General features: G+C 38.5%; 1 protein-coding gene across 4 annotated transcripts in view; it reads right to left on the reverse strand.

The window, feature by feature from the left end:
- Nucleotides 1–9761: 9761 nt before the first annotated feature.
- The window catches only part of hspa12a (heat shock protein 12A), a 76321-nt gene continuing 69765 nt past the window's right edge, over nt 9762–16317 (reverse strand). For all 4 annotated transcript variants that reach the window (XM_051423487.1, XM_051423498.1, XM_051423477.1 and 1 more), the window contains one exon: nt 9762–15670. In XM_051423487.1, the coding sequence (XP_051279447.1) occupies nt 15039–15670 (632 nt within the window). In that variant the 3' untranslated portion in view covers nt 9762–15038. The remainder of the gene's footprint in view (nt 15671–16317) is intronic.

Consider the following 16317-nt stretch of genomic DNA (forward strand, 5'->3'; position numbering starts at 1 on the left):
AGCTGGGGGGTGTGGCTGAGGTGAGAGGCAAAAACACCGCACCTCCACACAATACCGCCATAGAAAGGCTAAGAAAGGGGATCACAACCATTTTGTGATGGCAAACTGAAAGAGACTCAAAGAGTCTGGGAGTCTTGATCCTATGTAGAAGGAGTGGGGGGTCTTTTGCATGTCTGTGCCCATTGTCTCATAATTTGTGCCCACACAATGTACAGCAAGTCTCTGCAAACGCACATAGACAGACTGATAATGTATGCAGTAAATGTAAGCTACTGCTTTAAAGCTTTAAAGTGGGCTTGTCAATGTGCAATCACAGAGAGCATCTTTAACTGCAAGTTTATAATCTCCATTCATTATTTATCAGTCTTTGTAGCGGACTGAGAATTCACATAAATTCACATAAAACCACCCCTGACAACTTCATTGCTATTTATAGTCCCTCATTACTGCAGTGTTATTACTGTCACTTTAACAGGCTCAACAAGAGCAGCAGTACGAGGGATACTTCACATGTCCAACTGTTAGCATCCCTTGTCTTTCTCTCTCCTCACAAAGCTAACTGTTCCTCACTGCCAAGGCCTGTCAGGACAAGGAGAGGGTAAATATTACCCTTATTAATGTTGAAAGACATCAGGCTCCATTTGTGCAAACACAAATCAACAGTAAATTACATGGTGAGATCACTGCTTTCTTCTGCTCATTTGGATACAGAATGGTCCCGGACAAAATCTTGTCTAATGTGTCACATATATCTGTAATTCCAAAAGGCCTCTGCGTGTACATGTGTGTATGTGTGTGTGTGTCTGCAAAGCACTTATTAATCTGTCCGTGGCCTTTCGACGGCTTATGAAGTCCTGATTGTGTGTCATTGTTTTGGCTTCATTTATTTGAACACACACCCCGTAATCACGCTCGCAAATATACGGCTTTAAAAAGGCGAGCTGCCATTTTCATCATGGTGCTAACAAAGTGCATTTGAAATCACTCTGACTTCCCTGAGCTGAGCCATCAGTGCTCACACAATACCAATCAGAAGAAAAAACTCTTGGCTTCAAAGCTTCAAGCTTGACTACATTAATAATATTAATAAAACAGCAAATTGAATGTGTGGGCTAAAAGGTGGGGGGAGAAAGTGTCTTGAAATCCTCTAAAGACATCCGTCTTTGTCTCTGACTCTTGTTTCTCTTTTGATTATTGGCTCATTGAAAGTGAAGGCTAATGACAAAATAGCGGGCTAATTCCTGTAATTATGTGTGTTTGTCAGAGGAAATTTGCGAATGACAGCGCTTCTTTTTCTGATCTTCAAGCCAGTAGCTTTGGGGGTGGCATTGTTACTAACAAAGCATTTATAGACAGGTCATGAATTAGTGAGGTATAGATGTAGGTGGTAAGAGAAAAATAGCTCTCCTGGGGAATGCTTGCACAACAAACTTAACCCCTGGCCGTTAGCTCCATTGTACTGTTGTCAAGTATGAACAGAGAGGTAAAAGAAATCACATGCATGTGAAAGCAAGAAATGATGTCAAACAACGAGAACGTAACACAACATGTCACATTATGTCTTAATATAAAAGACAATGCTGAAAGGGACAGAGAGAAACTGCCAAAAGGTTTTGGATTTCAATTGTCCGGCGCCTTCCTGAAGCCGTCACATGGAGAAAGGGTATTTGACCTCCACAATAAAACTGTTTTGAATACCACATGTTTTGTGACCTTCATAATAAATGGATTCAGCAGCAAAATGTGAGTACACAAAGCAATCTATTATAGTGAGCAGGAGGGAGGTTGAATAGAGGCAGATGGGTCAGACAGGGTCAGTACAGTCTTTAAAGCAGATGCTGACTTTTTTGTGCTAAAGCTGTTTAGCACCAATATTCATTAAAAATGAAGTAGATAACTACTGCGCTGTTTATGCAATGCGTCCCAGATGACACTGCAGATATATTCCTGGAGTTTTGTGTTTTATTTTCTGAGTTTGAGTTTCCAAATTATTGTAGTCATTTCCTGTGTGTTTGACCAACAGGATTTTAAATACATGAAGAGCAACAGGTAGCACGCCCCCCCTGAAAGAGACATGAGCTGCACAAAAAGCTTGAGAAATTTAGGGGGAGTTTTAAAATATTTTAATATTTGGTGCCACTGTTTTGCTATCATTTATATGTTTCTGTATATTTAAATTCCTGAAATAAATAATTGGCTAACAGTCAGGAACTTCATGGTGTGTGTTTATTTATGCATAACAATTTCAGATTATTTGTGTCTAATAATAATAATGCTGTCTGTTCCTGCCATATTCGGTCCATATTCTATGAATTGAAATGTATTGATACTATATTTTTGCACATAGGCAGGCATGTGTGCATGTCTAGAGTACTCTCCTGCCCCCCAAAAATAGAGCTCCTCCGAAAGCCATGACATAGTCACTGTTGGTTACAGCGACATATATAAAGATGGACAACAAGACAGCTCCCCGAAAGTGAAACCAAAACATTTCTATCGTACCCTGGTGGCTGACTGCAGTATAGGTCATTCTTAGCTTTAGCTCGTTCTTATCACACTGATGTATGTTAATGTTTGTTTTTCATATGAGTTCGGTTTGAATTTGTAATTTGAAGCTATGAAAAGAGGGGTTCATATCGTGATTGACAGCTGAGTCCTGCTTGCAATTTAATTGGCCATGCATATGGGTGGGACTTTGATTCCGTGGTGCCAACCCCAATCGACTGCTGTAATTTGGAATGAGTCAATCTCCATAAGACCCCATATTAAAATGCTCAACTTTACAGCAGAAATAAAAAAAATTTACAATCTGGTACAAAAAATGCATTGGTCTCTTTAGATAATTTCCCTGTTCATTACAACTGTACAGGGGAATTTACCTGTTTAAATTATATTAAGGCTTAAGGTTATGCATAATTAAGGGCCTGGCCGCTTTCAGGGACAGATGGGTGCCGTCACAGGCAGGATTCATTCAGATCCACCAATGCTCCATGCTCCCACCCACTTCTGCTTGTGGCAGAAATGCATCCTGTATAGACACAGTGTAATAACTAAGCTCATGTTCAATTCAAATCAATTTAATTTTTCAATTCAGTTTTATTTGTATAGTGCCAATTCATAACAGAAGGACACTTTTCAAATAGAGCAGGTCTAGACTGAACTCCTGATAACATTATTTACAGAGACCCAACAGTACCACCATGAGCAAGCACTTGGCGACGGCGGCAAGGAAAAACGTCCTTTTAAGAGGCAGAAATCTTGGACAGACCCCAGCTCTAGGTGGGGGGCCGTCTGCCTCAACCATGTTCAGGAAGGCTCTTTGGAGGAATACTTATGCATCAACCGTTCGTTATATTAGCAATATATTACCTTCAATGGTTGGAGGTGCTTTGTCAGGTGCTGTTTCCTGGCCCACCAGTTTGACTGTGACCCAGTGCTGTTAGGTGCTTAGCAGAGGAATGGCCACAGGACAGCCCACTAGTAGAATTTAGTAGCTAACTCTACTGGCCATTCATTTTACAAAATCACAAATAACATTAAACTACAAATTCCAACATTTTACACAATGTCTGCACACGGAAACTACAGTACAGGTATGGTACAGGTTAGGGCAACTAAAACATCGCTAAAGTTAAGGAAACACTACTTCCAGCAATGGCATTGGATGTAAACTATGTACTGCAGAATCATCCAATATGAACAGAATTTGTACACTGTAACATTTTTGTGAGAACTCATTTCAAGGCAGCTCTTCATAAAAAGTTCTAGAGTTCTAAGTCAAACTTAAAGTCAAGTTTTGAAATAATCTTATAATCATAATTTACTTTTCCTTCTCTTATTTCTTTAAATTTAAGAAACATAAAATAAACAATAATTTTTATTGTTATTATATATTATTTAAAAAAAATATTTAAAAATATTAAATCTTTTTAAAGTTTAAATTATTTCTAAGTTTTTCTCAAGAAGAAAGATAAATTATTAATATTTCAACAAAGAAAAGCTATAACTTTTTTAATTTATTTCAGAACTTAAAAGTTTGAGTTTGACTTAAAACGTAAATATTTTATGAACTTTTTACAGTGTAAGCAAGGGAGTCACCTGTATCCTTACACTGTAAAAAGTTTCACACTCCCCTTCCAAGAACAAAGGATAAACTATGGTGGGCGTGAAATGCGCAAAAAATGCTAAAAGTCCTTTCCAGGGCCAGTGTTTGTCCGTTCTGGGCTACTGTAGAAAAATAGTGGTTCAACATGGTAGCAGAAGAAGACCCGCCCCCTCTGTAGATAAAAACTCTCAACAAAAACACAACAATTCTTATTTTCATACCCGTTAATATTATATATTGTTACACACTGGAGCTTTAATGCTGCTATGTGGCTATATGGGTGTGTCCTCTCTCTTTACTTCTATAGAGTGAAGTTAGTTATAGTATAGGTCTATGTTCACATTATTTTGTGGAACCTGTAAATCATATCTGTTTCCGGTGTGGTGCACAAGCATCTCTGCCAAGCACAAGCACTGTTAAACAATGTGGAGTTGCAGTAAGGATACACCCAATTTTGTTTGGAGTCTACTGCTGCTCTCAGTCTACTTCATTCAGTCAACATTAGCATGAATGTGTATGTGTGTGTGTGTGTGTGTGTGTGTGTGTGTGTGTGTGTGTGTGTGTGTGTGTGTGGGTGGGTGAGGTGTGTGCATGTTAAGTGTCCAGGCGTACCTTTACACCTGAACACTTAAGAAGGTTACACAAATATTCAATTCAAACAAACAAATTCTAATGAACTTACATTCTGTCTGTTTTCAACCAAGTGAAGCTTTAACGAGCACAAAGTGTGTCAAGCCCCCTGTTATCGCCCCATGATTTCATTGGTTAGTCATGTAGCTCTGAACCCTGCCATTAACTGGAAGAGAGCGTGTATGTGGGAGGGCAGCCGAGCCGGCAACTAAAGGGCCACTTGGAGAGTTTGGGTCCCTCCAGATTGCCGTAGCAACTACTCTACTTCATAGCTATTTGAGGGAAATCGGCCACACCTATCCAACCCTCTCACCCTGTCTCCACAGTCCCCTTCCCCTAACCCCTACACACACACACATAGCACATCCCAGCTAAAAACAACCTTGCCCTGTAAAGGGTTGAGTGGCTCTCTACCACCACTTCTGTAAGAATAATACACTCACCGCGTAAATGTATTCTGGTTACTGAATAAGTACCTGTGTTTAGTTTCATATTCCACTGGGTGAATCACTGGTGGGGGTGTTGGAGGGGAACTAAAAGAAAAAAAACGTAGTTTAATGGAAAATTGTTCCTGTATGGGCGTTTTTGTAACTTACAAAGCACAGCAGAAACAACAAAGAGAGTTGTTTTTTCTTTAGAAGCTTTGCAGTTAAGTCACAAATCTACTTGTAGGCATGTCTGGCACCATTACAGCATTATGGCAACTACAAGGAAGAATGGTTTGTATGCAAATGGAAACTCATTTTAGAACCAGAAAGGAAAAAGAGAGGATGTGTAGGACCTGAAATCCCATTCTGGTCCAAAATACTCATCAGCTTTAAGTCTAACCCCAAATATAACATAACCCCAACCCTAAAAAACAACATAACCAAAGTTAATTTTCAGTGCTGTTTTATTAACATTAGTTCAGTTATGTTGACGTTCAGTTTTTGGACCGGTGTATTTCTATAACCCTGCATACAGCAATGCTGGTGAGGTACTCCTAAACAAATGTATAACTGTGTCTCTGTGTATCTAGCTTAACACATCAAAGTAGTTGTTTTTAGACAATTATTTCACAACTTTTATTGTTTATGCCTTGGAAAAAATACCGGTGTCAATTGTGGGTACAGCCACACTCGTGAACAAAAATCAGAAGTGCTGATACTCAGTACTGATGAGTACCAGCCCATTTCAGGCCCTGTTTTTGCTTCATTTAGCTAGTAAAAAGTATAAAGTTGTGTGATACTCAAAGTTGTAACAAGGCTGCTATTTATGTAGAAAATGTTCTTTACTAACTAGTAAAGAGGCTGTATTTCTGTTGATATGTTAAAGATGAGATTAGCAATGCAGTCACTTGTTTTCTCATTCTTGTTCTACGCATATTCCAAAAGGTGAGAGCTTCCAATATGGCTGCCAAAAAAACATAAATCAAAATCTCCTGAAATTTGAAGTCCCTCTCCTGTCAGCAATCAGTGTTTCTATTTGTCCCAACAGTGTGATGTTTGAATGCTGTATTACTTTCTGAGGATTTTAATGTGAAAATTACACTTTTTTGGCAGAAACAGTATATCAGACACACATTATTGCACCAAACAGACATCTGTAATTAAATCAAAATTCAGAAATTCCTTATCGGAATAAAAACCATAAAAAAAATGTATGTGAATGTCATAAATTAACGAATGTCAAAACTGTAAAAATGTATTACTAGCTCTTATTCTCTTCAGAAAATGCAGCAATAACATGATGCTACTGATGAATACATAATAGATTAATTAGTATTACACTTTGGCAGATGATAGTGTGCCTAATTTCTTACAAAAGTAATAATAGATGAAGGAGACTACGTCTACTGAACCATTTAAGGCCCACTGTTAGTTCACACTGCAGGCACAAGTGGCCCAAATCTGTCATCTCTCATATGTGACTCAGATCAGTTTTTATTTATGACTGTGGTTTTTGCAATGTGACCTCAGTGTGAACAGTCATATCACAATTCATCTGACTTTTACATCACTGTAGATCCACATTTGTAACGCAGTTCACCTCAGGAACGTGACCTATTCACACTGGAATTGGATATTGGCCAAAAACCTAAAAATAATGTGAACAAACAAAAACAAAATTTCATCAAATCAGACCTGAGCAATTAATCAGAATTGAGTGTTAAAGCTTGCAGTGTGAACGTCCCCTTAGACTTTTAGTATATTTTACACTTTTTGTGCAAATTATGCATAATTCTTGAAGTGACTCTCATATTTATAGTAAAATGTGCATCATTATATAGAGACTTAATTGGTAGACTTGTGCAAGACACTAAATGTTCAGCAGTTCAGTGAGAAACAGTAATATACTCCTGGACCACCTTCCACAATCCCTACTGCTCTTGTTCTGTTGTCACACCTCAAGATTCACACACCCTGAACTGCCTGTTCACTGTTCTCTTCCACATCGTCATTTCATATTCAACTAGTGCTTTTTGGGCTCTTCAGCATGTGCAGGTATATATTGGTGCGTTACTGACAAGTTCAACAAAAACATGGGAATTCTATAAAGAAAAATATGTTTTTTTTTTTTGTTTTTTTAATAAGATAAGCTAAAGCCTTATTATTCCCTGGAGGGAAATTCAGGTGTCATAGCAGCAACAGCAAAAGAAGAATGAAATACAGGAGGGGTACAGGTAAGAGTACAGAACCAAACAAGGATCATAAGAATAAACACAAATATGAATTATATATGAAATAAGCAAAACACTGCTGTATACTGCCATATAGAACAGTAGTAGAATAATATTTTCAATTATATATTATTTGGAAGACATGTTCTTAAAACAGTCTGAATCTCATGCCTCATTGAATCCACTTGGTGGCAGTGTTGCCTCACAAAGACTCCAAAACACAGACTTCAGTCCATAGTACAGTTTTTCTCGAAGACACTGATTGTATAATCCAGGTCTAAGGACACATGGTTTTTGTGGACGTTCTATGGTGGAACCTAATATGGAGTCCAGATCGAAGACTAGATGGCTTCAATGGATCTATTCTTTTTGTTTTTAATGATTTCTCATTGTTTCTCAATGACCAACCATATTAACAAAAAATGAATGTAGACGGTTTTCATGTGAGAAGGACTGTAGCTGTACCTGTGAGGAGTTTACTCTTATTTGGAGAATATTTAACCAGTATATTATTTTAACAGGTACTCATATTTACTCATTCAGATGCCTATTGGCATTCATATAAGTAGCATATTGGCTTTTTATTAGTCATTATAAAGCCCCAATTAATGCCCTATTCTGCAAATTCTGTAACTACTAGGCCATCAACTGAGAGTTTTCCCTCAGTAACATAATAAGGTCGTAGTACCACTAAAATACTCCTCCCTTAAAAACACTTTATAAATAAATAAATCTATTCTTATGTAACAAAACACAAAACTGCAAGTGTTGATAGTGTCCAAACAACTCAAATTTAAATCTGCAGTAGGTAGCTTTGAAAATTATACATTTGTCATATTTGCTGAAACTTTCACTATATCCTGGGGGGAAAATCTGGTTCCTCTGGCTCCTTCTAGTGCTCATAACGACATCTGCAAGAATCCACCGGGCCTGAAAGAAAACAACCAATCAGAGCCAACAAACATAGTTGATTGTTGAGTCTCATTCCCAGGTTGTCATATATGGATGCTGGGAATGAAACTCAACTATCTTAAAGCCACCAACCCAAAGTGTCTTTCTAGCTTTCTTGGCTCTGATTGGTTGGGTTATTTTTTTCTTTTTCTTACCTACTGCAGCTTTAAGTCTATTGAACTCAGAATATGTTCCCCTTTCCAAAGTGAGCTCTTGTTCATAACTGCAAGACCTTAAACCAGTGTGATAATTTTAAATAGTGTAAAAGATTCATATAAGGAGTTCGGTCTAGACCTGCTCTATTTGAAAAGTGTCCTGAGATAACTTCTGTTATAAATTGGCGCTATACAAATAAAATTGAATTGAAAATTGAATTCAAAGTCTTATGAAAGCACAATATTCATAGGCATGAGCTCTCTTTAGAATTTGGAACATATTCAGTCAGAAAGACTTAATTTAGAGTTATTTGGACACTAGTAACACTTTATTTGTTTTGTGTTTGGTTACATAAAAATAGACCATAAGTGTTATTATAGAGAATGAGTATTCTTGTAGTACTACTACCTTACAAGGTCCAAACCATAATAATAAGATCATAATATATGTACAACAACTTCCTTACTTACCATCAATAGGCAGTAGTTAGGAGGTTCTTGGCCTAGTAGTTGTAGAATATGGACATGCAGAAAAAGGCATTAATAACTGCTTAATGATGAGTAATAAAGAGCCAATATTCTACTAATATAAATGCTAATAGGAAACTTATAGTGAATATAATGTGTTACCATTATTTTTATGCAGCATTTCAATGTATGTAATTGTGACACCTTTTCTTCCAACAAAGATTCATTATTTCCTCACCAGAATGTCCTTGTCACTCCTAAATGTCACACACTGGACCATTAACTGAATAAAAATGGTAAATGGATTGTACTTATATGGCGCCTTTCTAGTCTTTTGACCATTCAATGCACTGTACACTATATGCCACACACCCCACCCCATTCACACACATTTATAGACTGATGGCAGTGGCTGCCATGCAAGGTGCCAACTGCTCACCAGAATGGAAAATAATCATTCATACACACACACTGATGCACTTCATTGGGAGCAATTTGGGGTTCAGTGTCTTGCTCAAGGACATTTCGACATGCAGGAGCCGGGGATCGAACCGCCAACCTTCCGATTAGTGGACGACCCGCTCTACCAGCCACAGCCACCACGGCATTTAACAAATGTTAAATGTTAACATTTAAAATTATTGAATACATTTCAAACTTCCTTTCTAGTAATACTGGGTATGGCTATGAAATTCTATGAAGAGTTCCTTCCTTCCCCAACTATGTAAAGACATGGCAATGAAATCAAAGTGAAAACCCTAATTAAACAAACAAAACACGACACAAAGCAATGTTCTTTGAAATACACAGATTTTATTGGTGACGGTCTGACAGTGAATACTTGGCATTGAACAAAATACATCCATTACTGTGTAATAATTGCAAGAGAACAAGACATTTAAGTAACTCAAGATAAAAAAATAATTAAAACTCGTTTGCATCATCGATAAAGAACTAAAAGAACAAAGTGTACATTGTGTTGCTGAGATTATCCTAACTACAAGCTCGATCATTTTAGCTGTAAAATGTATATTTTAGATAGTGTTAAGCAGATACTTGTACATGATGCAAGCTGGCTAGACTGCTACCTCAAATCAAACCCACGGAACCACTGGACCTCAGACTGACTGACCGAAAAGTTCTCAGCTGAAAGGTCAAATGCTGCTGTTAAACAAGAATAGAAAGTAAACAAGGTAAATGTCAGCTAAACATGTCTTCATATATCATAGCTTTAAGTATAAAGCTGCTACATAAGTATCTTGTGAATCACATAATACTCAAGGTTGCACAAAACACATTGCAAATATCTAACTGAGGAAACAATAGAAACATGGTTTTATTAAATCCTCCCTCTTGATATCCACCCTTTGTGAGTATAGAGATGTGTAAAATGAATAAAAGGTTATTATGTTAGTTATCAGTAAGGTATGTGAAGTGCTGCCCTGCTATGGTAGTGAGCTGCCCTCGGTTACGAGCACTAGTATTGACTTCATCAGCTCAGGAAGCAGCAGGGTATCACACACAGCCAGTCTCCAACACGGCAACATGGCTGAGGAGCACAATTTATTCCAGAAAACACTACCATCATCATTATCATCATCATTGGTGGTAAACCTTGATTTTGTGTATTAGTAATAGTAATCACCTTGTTGTTTGTTGCTTGTTGTTGTTAAGCCATTCCTATGTGACACATGCGAGACATGCATTGCAGAAAGTGCCAGAGACAGCAGCTTGTGTGACTTTGTACATTGACACTGAAAAGCGACACAAGCCTTGATTCACAGTTCAAATAAATAATCAAAGTAAATGGCTTTAAAAACTGGGTATAACATCTTATTAAGATATCAAGATCCTGGAAACACTACAGCACAAAATTACTAATATGCCTGTGGGGGTTGTTGAACAATATCCATGTCTCAACAATTACTTGGGCTTTTTGTTGAGTCAAACAAGCAGACGACCAACAGAAGGTTCATTGTTCTACCAGTATTTATCAAGGTGATATGTTGTCTCTTTGCAGGATGTGTCATGTCTAGCTCTTCGCTGAACAGCTAGCTTAGAGACTTGCGTAAAGTCTTGTAAACAACATCTGCCTCCTTGAGTTGTGTTCGGATATGGTGTCAGGTATATGCATTGAATTAGAGGTTTTATTATTGAGTTCTTGGAGAGAGTTTGGTGATGCAGGGTCTTCCTGTAGATGCTCTGAAGCATACTTTGACCTTCACACATGAATTTGCACTATTGCCAACAGTTTTGACATGTTAACCTTTGAAGGAACAAAACCTCTAGGTATTATATTAGCTGTCGCACCTTCCAATTTTATATAACCTCTTAATGAGAAGTTAAACCAACAGTGTTTTTCCTATGATGAAGGTAGCCGCAGGCAGATGTACCCACAGCATGATGAAGTCACTACATCCACAAGCTGGACTGAGGACAAAACTTTTTTTTTCTACCGATGTTGTTGCAGTCCTGGCTGACAACAGAGGTGTCTCACAGTAATGCCCATTTAATTCAAGCTGTTTTGAGAGGATGTTAGGTGAACATGTGGAACATTGAGATGTGGCAAAGGCCTTCTATCGATCAGTGTGATGCTCAGTGATTACTTCTGAATTCACACTAATGTATAAAGCGAAGTATATTGTCAGGAGGGTGAGGGAATGCACTGTATGTTCCGATGGGATGAGTGAATACTGACATCACATTTTATTCACACTAGGCACTCTTTAACCAATGTGGCATTTTACTTATTGCTGACTATGTCTCAGTTTTTAACACAGAAACAACAATTTCTGCTAGATGCGATGGCTCAAGCTCTTTGCAGTAGGTGGAACACTCTTAATATGTCTTTAATGAATATGTAATAAATCATTATGAAATCCCTACAGAACTTGTACTGCAGGAGGGATGGACACATTCAGATACTGCCACCATTTCAAAGCTATATAACGGCAGACTTAATTATTGAAATGTTTCTTTAAGGACGGAGGTATTCAAGTTTCTTTTGTGGTTTTGTGATTGTGAGAAAAGTAACAGGCGACACATCCAGTCTTTCACTGTGAATGAAGACAGAAATCAAACCTGCCTTGGCCTCTCATGCTATGGCTGGTGAGAAAAAAATGCTGAGAGATGCTCTCTCTCTCTCTCTCGCTCTCTCTCTCTCTCTCTCTCTCTCTCGCTCTCACAAACACACACACACACTGCCAAAGCTGCTGAAACAACGCTAAAAATCTGTACAATATTTAAATACTGTATTTACAGAAATAAACATACTTCATTGTCTGTCTCAGCTGGCCCGCACCGGAGTGCAGAATCACACCTGGATTCAAAATATTCAAGTCGGCAAGTGGCATTTTGTCCACATGAAATAATCAGAAGCATAAACAAATAAAGGCAACAATTAAGCGCATTTGATGGCTGTCCTGGCTTCTCAGATTTAGTCTACAGCACGTTTCACATTCTTGGATTCAGATTTAATTGTGGGTAGTCTCTAAGTGACTTTGCTTGATGTGGCCTATTGATTGAAAAGACCAGATGTACTTGGCATACTTCTCCAGAGCATGCCATCAGTTTTTAGGCTGATTTCCTTATATCCAGGTAGGGCTGGATGTTGGTACCTTTATGGTACCATCTGCTGTGCTACAGTACTCCAGAGTACTGAAAAATGGACTGTGTCATTTGGTAATATGGATCAATACTTAAGCAGGTCACCTCACTGCGTCAAGTAAGGATGCCCAACAAGATCCTTTGAAGTTAGTAAAAGGGCCATATTTTGCAAGGACGGTTCTCCTATTGTCCTGATGCTCACTGCTCGACAAGAGTGCAACATAACCTGACAACAGGACAGACTGTGTAAGCTATTTATCTGCTGAACAAGCATAATATAAATTTGCAAAAATGCAACGTCTTCAAATCCCTGTCACATCTTTATCCACAGCTGGTGTGTTTTAAACAACCATGCAGCTCGAGTTAGACTACCAGTGAAGTGTTAAGAAAAGGCTGAAAACAAAAGCTATCTGTATGTGGCTGTAAAACCTAATTAGCCACGCATATTAAGGCTCAACATTAGCATTTTTGTATATAAATGAATATGTGTGATGTCAAAGGAATTAATCGTGAAAATGAATCTGTACAAACTGACAGAATTGTTTTCCACAGCTCTATTGATGGTTTTAGCGTCTTTCAGCTCAGTGTTTTGGTTTCATGGCACGCAAAGGTCAGCCTGGTTTCCAGCAGCAGTAGGTAGCTGTTTCCAGTAAAAAGGCTCTGATAAGCCCACTGTACACTAATGAAGCATTTAAAGCTAAAGAGACAGATTTTTTTCAAGAGTTGGTGGAGAACAAAAACAGAGCTAAAGGGAAATTAAATATTGGACTTCATCTGGTTTACACAAACACGACTCCAAATGAATGCTACTGCTGCTCCATGTCTCCTGAATGTCAGTTTGCTGTATCAACTTTGTACGAAGCTAATCTGTCGATGTTGTTTACAGCTTGTTTTGCTGCCCCCAAGTGGCCAAACAGTCAAGCCTTGGTCCCATCTTCATCCATGGCTGACCGATGGATCAGCTAGCTTGCGAGCTCTGGACCTGGGTGATAATGTTTGCATTTGTCACTAATGTAAGAATAGTTTTACTGATCATTGTTTACACAACTTTATAATCGTTATTATTATTATTATTATTATTCGTCATATTACTACCAGAGCTGGGGGCTGCTCAATGTTAAAAGGACATTTATCCTTGCCATTGTCAAAATTAGAACCAGCCAAATGCTAGTGAAATATGTCTTTCAAGCATACTTTATACATATGTGATGATGGAACAATTGACAGATGACCAGCGACAGTGACAGATAATGATAGTTAAAAGTTAAAGTTACCGTAGCTAGCATGGACTCTCAGAATGCTCTATGATTCCCATTCCCTATTACAAAGATGCTAAAAATGGAAGCTAACGGTATATAACCATTTATCCTAACTGGCCATGTATGTGTTGATGATTACTAATGATTACTTAACTGAGCCAACCGGTTGAGGCAAACATTTGCAAACCTAGAACCTGGTTTCTAAGTGTTTAAAGTTTTTTCTTGCCTAGTGCTTGCTCATGGTGGAACTGTTGGGTCTCTGTAAATAATGTTTTAAAGAGTTCGGTCTAGACCTGCTCTATTTGAAAAGTGTCCTGAGATAACTTCTGTTATGATTTGGCGCTATACAAATAAATCTGAAATAAAAACTGATTTAAGCTACTGCAGTAGATTCCTATTACTGATGGCTTTCTGGATGCTAAAAAAAATCTGTCCAAAATAAAATGGTATGCAATGTGTGACATATTCACAGTTTATAGTATGTATAAAGGGCTGAATCGTGCAAAACCACTAGTATAGCTGATGTAAGTTTAAAACATGAAGAGTATTAAGACCTTCCATAAAAGCTTAATGATGTGTTATTATGACTATGATTATGACTTTAGTAATCATACATAAAACAAAGAAAGTGAAGCATGTAAAGATGCACTCTGAATGTGTATGTACCATGTTTGTGTTATAATGTATGTCCTGTTTTTTGGCTTGGAGAGCTTTTACTCTGGAGGGAAGATTTGAAAGGCTGTGCTGTAATACATCATGGCTAAGAAGTGATCAAACATCAACAGCAAATAGGCCTTTATCTGTCCAGTCAGGAGTTCTTAAACCTGCCTCAACAAAGCTGTAGCCTGTAGCAAGGGGTTTATTATGAATGTGTGAATGCTGTGGAGCTCCTCGGGAAACTACAGGGACGGAGTGAAGTGATGGACCTAAAACACACTGAACTCATCCAGACTGTCTTTTACTTTTCCTTGTCATAACGTGGATTCTACAGTTGAATGTCAGCCCAGGTTTGAGGTGAAGTTTAACACTTTCATTCAAACTGTCTACCACCCATGCTTACACTGAGTGACCAAACCTTGAAATTCATGAACATTAACCACTTTCCAGTAAATATCCTCAGCTTGTGTGTGTGTGTGTGTGTGTGTGTGTAAGCTGTATGTTTCCATTTCCATTGCTTTTGTAACATTAGCTCCCTCATTCCTTTCCTAATGGCTAAGGAAGTCAATGCTAGATTTGACTGTGCGTCCGGTGGACACATCCACTGCCATGGCACGAATCTCTGTGTCACCGAACTGCATGAGCGTCTGGATCTCGCGCCGTGGTGCCGTGCTTTCCGTTCCAGTCACATCCAAGCGAAGTGTGCCACACTTCCTGACGCCGGGTTCACTGATGAACCCCACATTCTCCTTCTCGGAGCAATAGACGTGGATGACGATGACCTGCTGAGAGGGCTTGGCAGGTGTGTAGCTCCGCTTTACCATCTCACCCAGTGCCACGGACTGGTCGGCAGCAATGAAGGTGTCAAAGACGTCGGTGCACCAGCGCGTGCCGTCCTTCACCAACAGCTTCTCCGGTGGATGCTTGCCCTCAACAAAGCGATTGAGGACGCCAACCCCGTATGTGAGGGGCGAGCGGCGGACTTTAATTATGCTGGGGTCCAGGCCGAATAGCACAGCGCCTTTCAGAATGGTGAGGCCAACATCATGGGGTATGATGATGCGACTACGGCCCTGAAGCATGTTCTGGACAGCTTGCTGCAGCAGGGGAGATTCCGCAAATCCTCCCACTAAGAACAGGAACTTAATGTCACTCACCTCTGGCTTTTCAAACAACTCGCCTGGAGGAGGAAAACAGAATGTCAATGGAGAAAATAACTGTTAGAGGAAGGAGTGCAAAAAAACGTAGTGTTGGTAAAAAACTGGGTATGTCCGGTGGTAAATATCAACTATTTTTTACTGTCAAAATTTCAATGTTCCAATTGACAGATACTTTTCCAACACCATCCTCAAACCACCAAAATTAGTGTAAAAATGTTGTGTGCCGGTACATCAGATTATCAGACATCTTAATTTACGTACAATCTTATTACTGGTCAGAATTATGAGCAAAACTATGAAAATTGTAACACCAAAATAATTAATAATTTAAGTATAAAGAAGAAAAATAATTAATTATTAATAATTAGAATTATTATTAATGCATAATGGGTAAATTAGTTTTTCACTCCATTTTTACACACACATATGCCCAAAATACAATCACGAATACACAGGGTTTACACACATGCAAATATGGAGAGATGGTGAAAGGATGGGCCGCCATGTATGTCGCCCTGGGGGTAGTTAGGAGTTCGGTGCTTTATTCAAATAGTTACAGGCTGCCAACATAGAAAGGTGCAGGTAGTTATATGTCAATTTCTAGACATTATTAAAAGTGTTAGAAGTACTAAGGCTTAATATGTTGCTTTGTTTGCCTTTTCTACTT

Source organism: Dicentrarchus labrax, unplaced genomic scaffold (genome assembly GCF_905237075.1).
Source record: "Dicentrarchus labrax unplaced genomic scaffold, dlabrax2021, whole genome shotgun sequence".
In the NCBI taxonomy this organism is placed as follows: domain Eukaryota; kingdom Metazoa; phylum Chordata; class Actinopteri; family Moronidae; genus Dicentrarchus; species Dicentrarchus labrax.